The 1,511-nt window shown below is 32.3% G+C and overlaps 2 protein-coding genes across 2 annotated transcripts in view; one reads left to right on the forward strand and one right to left on the reverse strand.

Annotated features, from left to right (window-relative positions):
• LOC106874643 (dual specificity protein kinase splB) overlaps positions 1–1,511 on the reverse strand; it is a 39,583-nt gene that overhangs the window by 15,561 nt on the left and 22,511 nt on the right. The gene's annotated exons all lie outside the window — the stretch shown is intronic.
• Positions 7–1,511, forward strand: part of LOC106874644 (uncharacterized) — a 7,347-nt gene continuing 5,842 nt past the window's right edge. The window contains exon 1 of the mRNA XM_014922437.2: positions 7–1,159. Coding sequence (XP_014777923.1) covers positions 81–923 — 843 coding nt within the window. The 5' untranslated portion in view covers positions 7–80 and the 3' untranslated portion in view covers positions 924–1,159. The remainder of the gene's footprint in view (positions 1,160–1,511) is intronic.

The raw sequence follows: 1,511 nt of genomic DNA on the forward strand, positions 1-1,511 counted from the left end.
AATTAAAACCATCAGAAGTCGAATTAAAACCATCAGAAGTCGAATTAAAACCATCAGAAGTCGAATTAAAACCATCAGGGATGGAATTAAAACCATCGGGGATGGAATTAAAACCATCAGAAATGGAATTAAAACCATCAGAAATGGAAGTAAAACCATCAGAAATGGAAGTAAAACCATCAGAAATGGAAGTAAAACCATCAGAAATGGAATTAAAACCATCAGAAATGGAATTAAAACCATCAGAAATGGAATTAAAACCATCAGAAATGGAATTAAAACCATTAGAGATGGAATTAAAACCATTAGAGATGGAATTAAAACCATCAGAAATGGAATTAAAACCATCTGAAGTGGAATTAAAACCATCAGAAGTGGAATTAAAACCATCAGAGATGGAAGTAAAACCATCAGAAGTCGAAGTAAAACCATCAGAAGTCGAAGTAAAATCATCAGAGATGGGAGTAAAACCATCAGAGATGGAATTAAAACCATCAGAGATGGAATTAAAACCATCAGAGATGGAATTAAAACCATCAGAGATGGATGTAAACCCATCAGAGATGGAAGTAAACCCATCAGGGATAACACGAATGCCATCAACAATGAAACTAAAACCATCAAAAATTCGGTATTCACAAAGTTCCATTAGATCAACATTTTACAAAGGTATTAGTCTTGCGAAAACAGTTGAAAATGTTAAGGCCGGTAAAGAAAGGATCGAAAACTTTCCAACTATAAATGTCGTATTACACGAAGGAAACTATTACTCCCTTGATAACAGGAGGCTTTGGGTATTTAAAAAGCTCGAAGATAAAGGATACTGTTCGAAAATAAAAGTTCACGTGTCAAATGTTAATTTAGAAACACATCGCAAATACACCACAAGAAACGGAGGAACGAGTATCAGAATGATCGTTTAAATGACATTCACCCCTTTTCAGCCTAATCTCTTTAGGTTTGTGCATATGGGTAACGATTTCACCTTAACACAATACACTAAGATTGCCAATATAAAAACACATTACAAATTTATAAGGCTTTTTTTTTTTTTTTTTTTTTTTTTTATTACATACATGTTGAATTCAAAATAATTCTAAAAAGACTATCTCACAGAAACTTGAACACTAGAATGGTGTACAAATAGATTTTTTAAATCGTAAGTATAATCTGCACGACTTCTTTTAGCTTTGCTTTAGGTTGTATTCGAGAAAAACAGCAACTGCTGGTTACTGCTGGTTTGAGTTGATTCTTTGGCTACTGACTAGCCGGAGCTATCTATCTGTCTGTCTGTCTGTCTATCTCACTATCTCTCTCTCTATATCTCTCTCTCTATCTATCTATCTATCTATCTATCTATCTATCTATCTATCACTCGTTCACCTCTGTTTGTGTCCGTAGAATTTATCAAATTAGAAAACGCAAATTTAATATAAAAATATATTTTCTGAAATTGCAAATTATTTAAAATATAAAAATATAATTTTCAACAGAGAGAATTTATCAAAATA

The sequence above is a fragment of the Octopus bimaculoides genome, chromosome 26, assembly GCF_001194135.2.
Source record: "Octopus bimaculoides isolate UCB-OBI-ISO-001 chromosome 26, ASM119413v2, whole genome shotgun sequence".
In the NCBI taxonomy this organism is placed as follows: domain Eukaryota; kingdom Metazoa; phylum Mollusca; class Cephalopoda; order Octopoda; family Octopodidae; genus Octopus; species Octopus bimaculoides.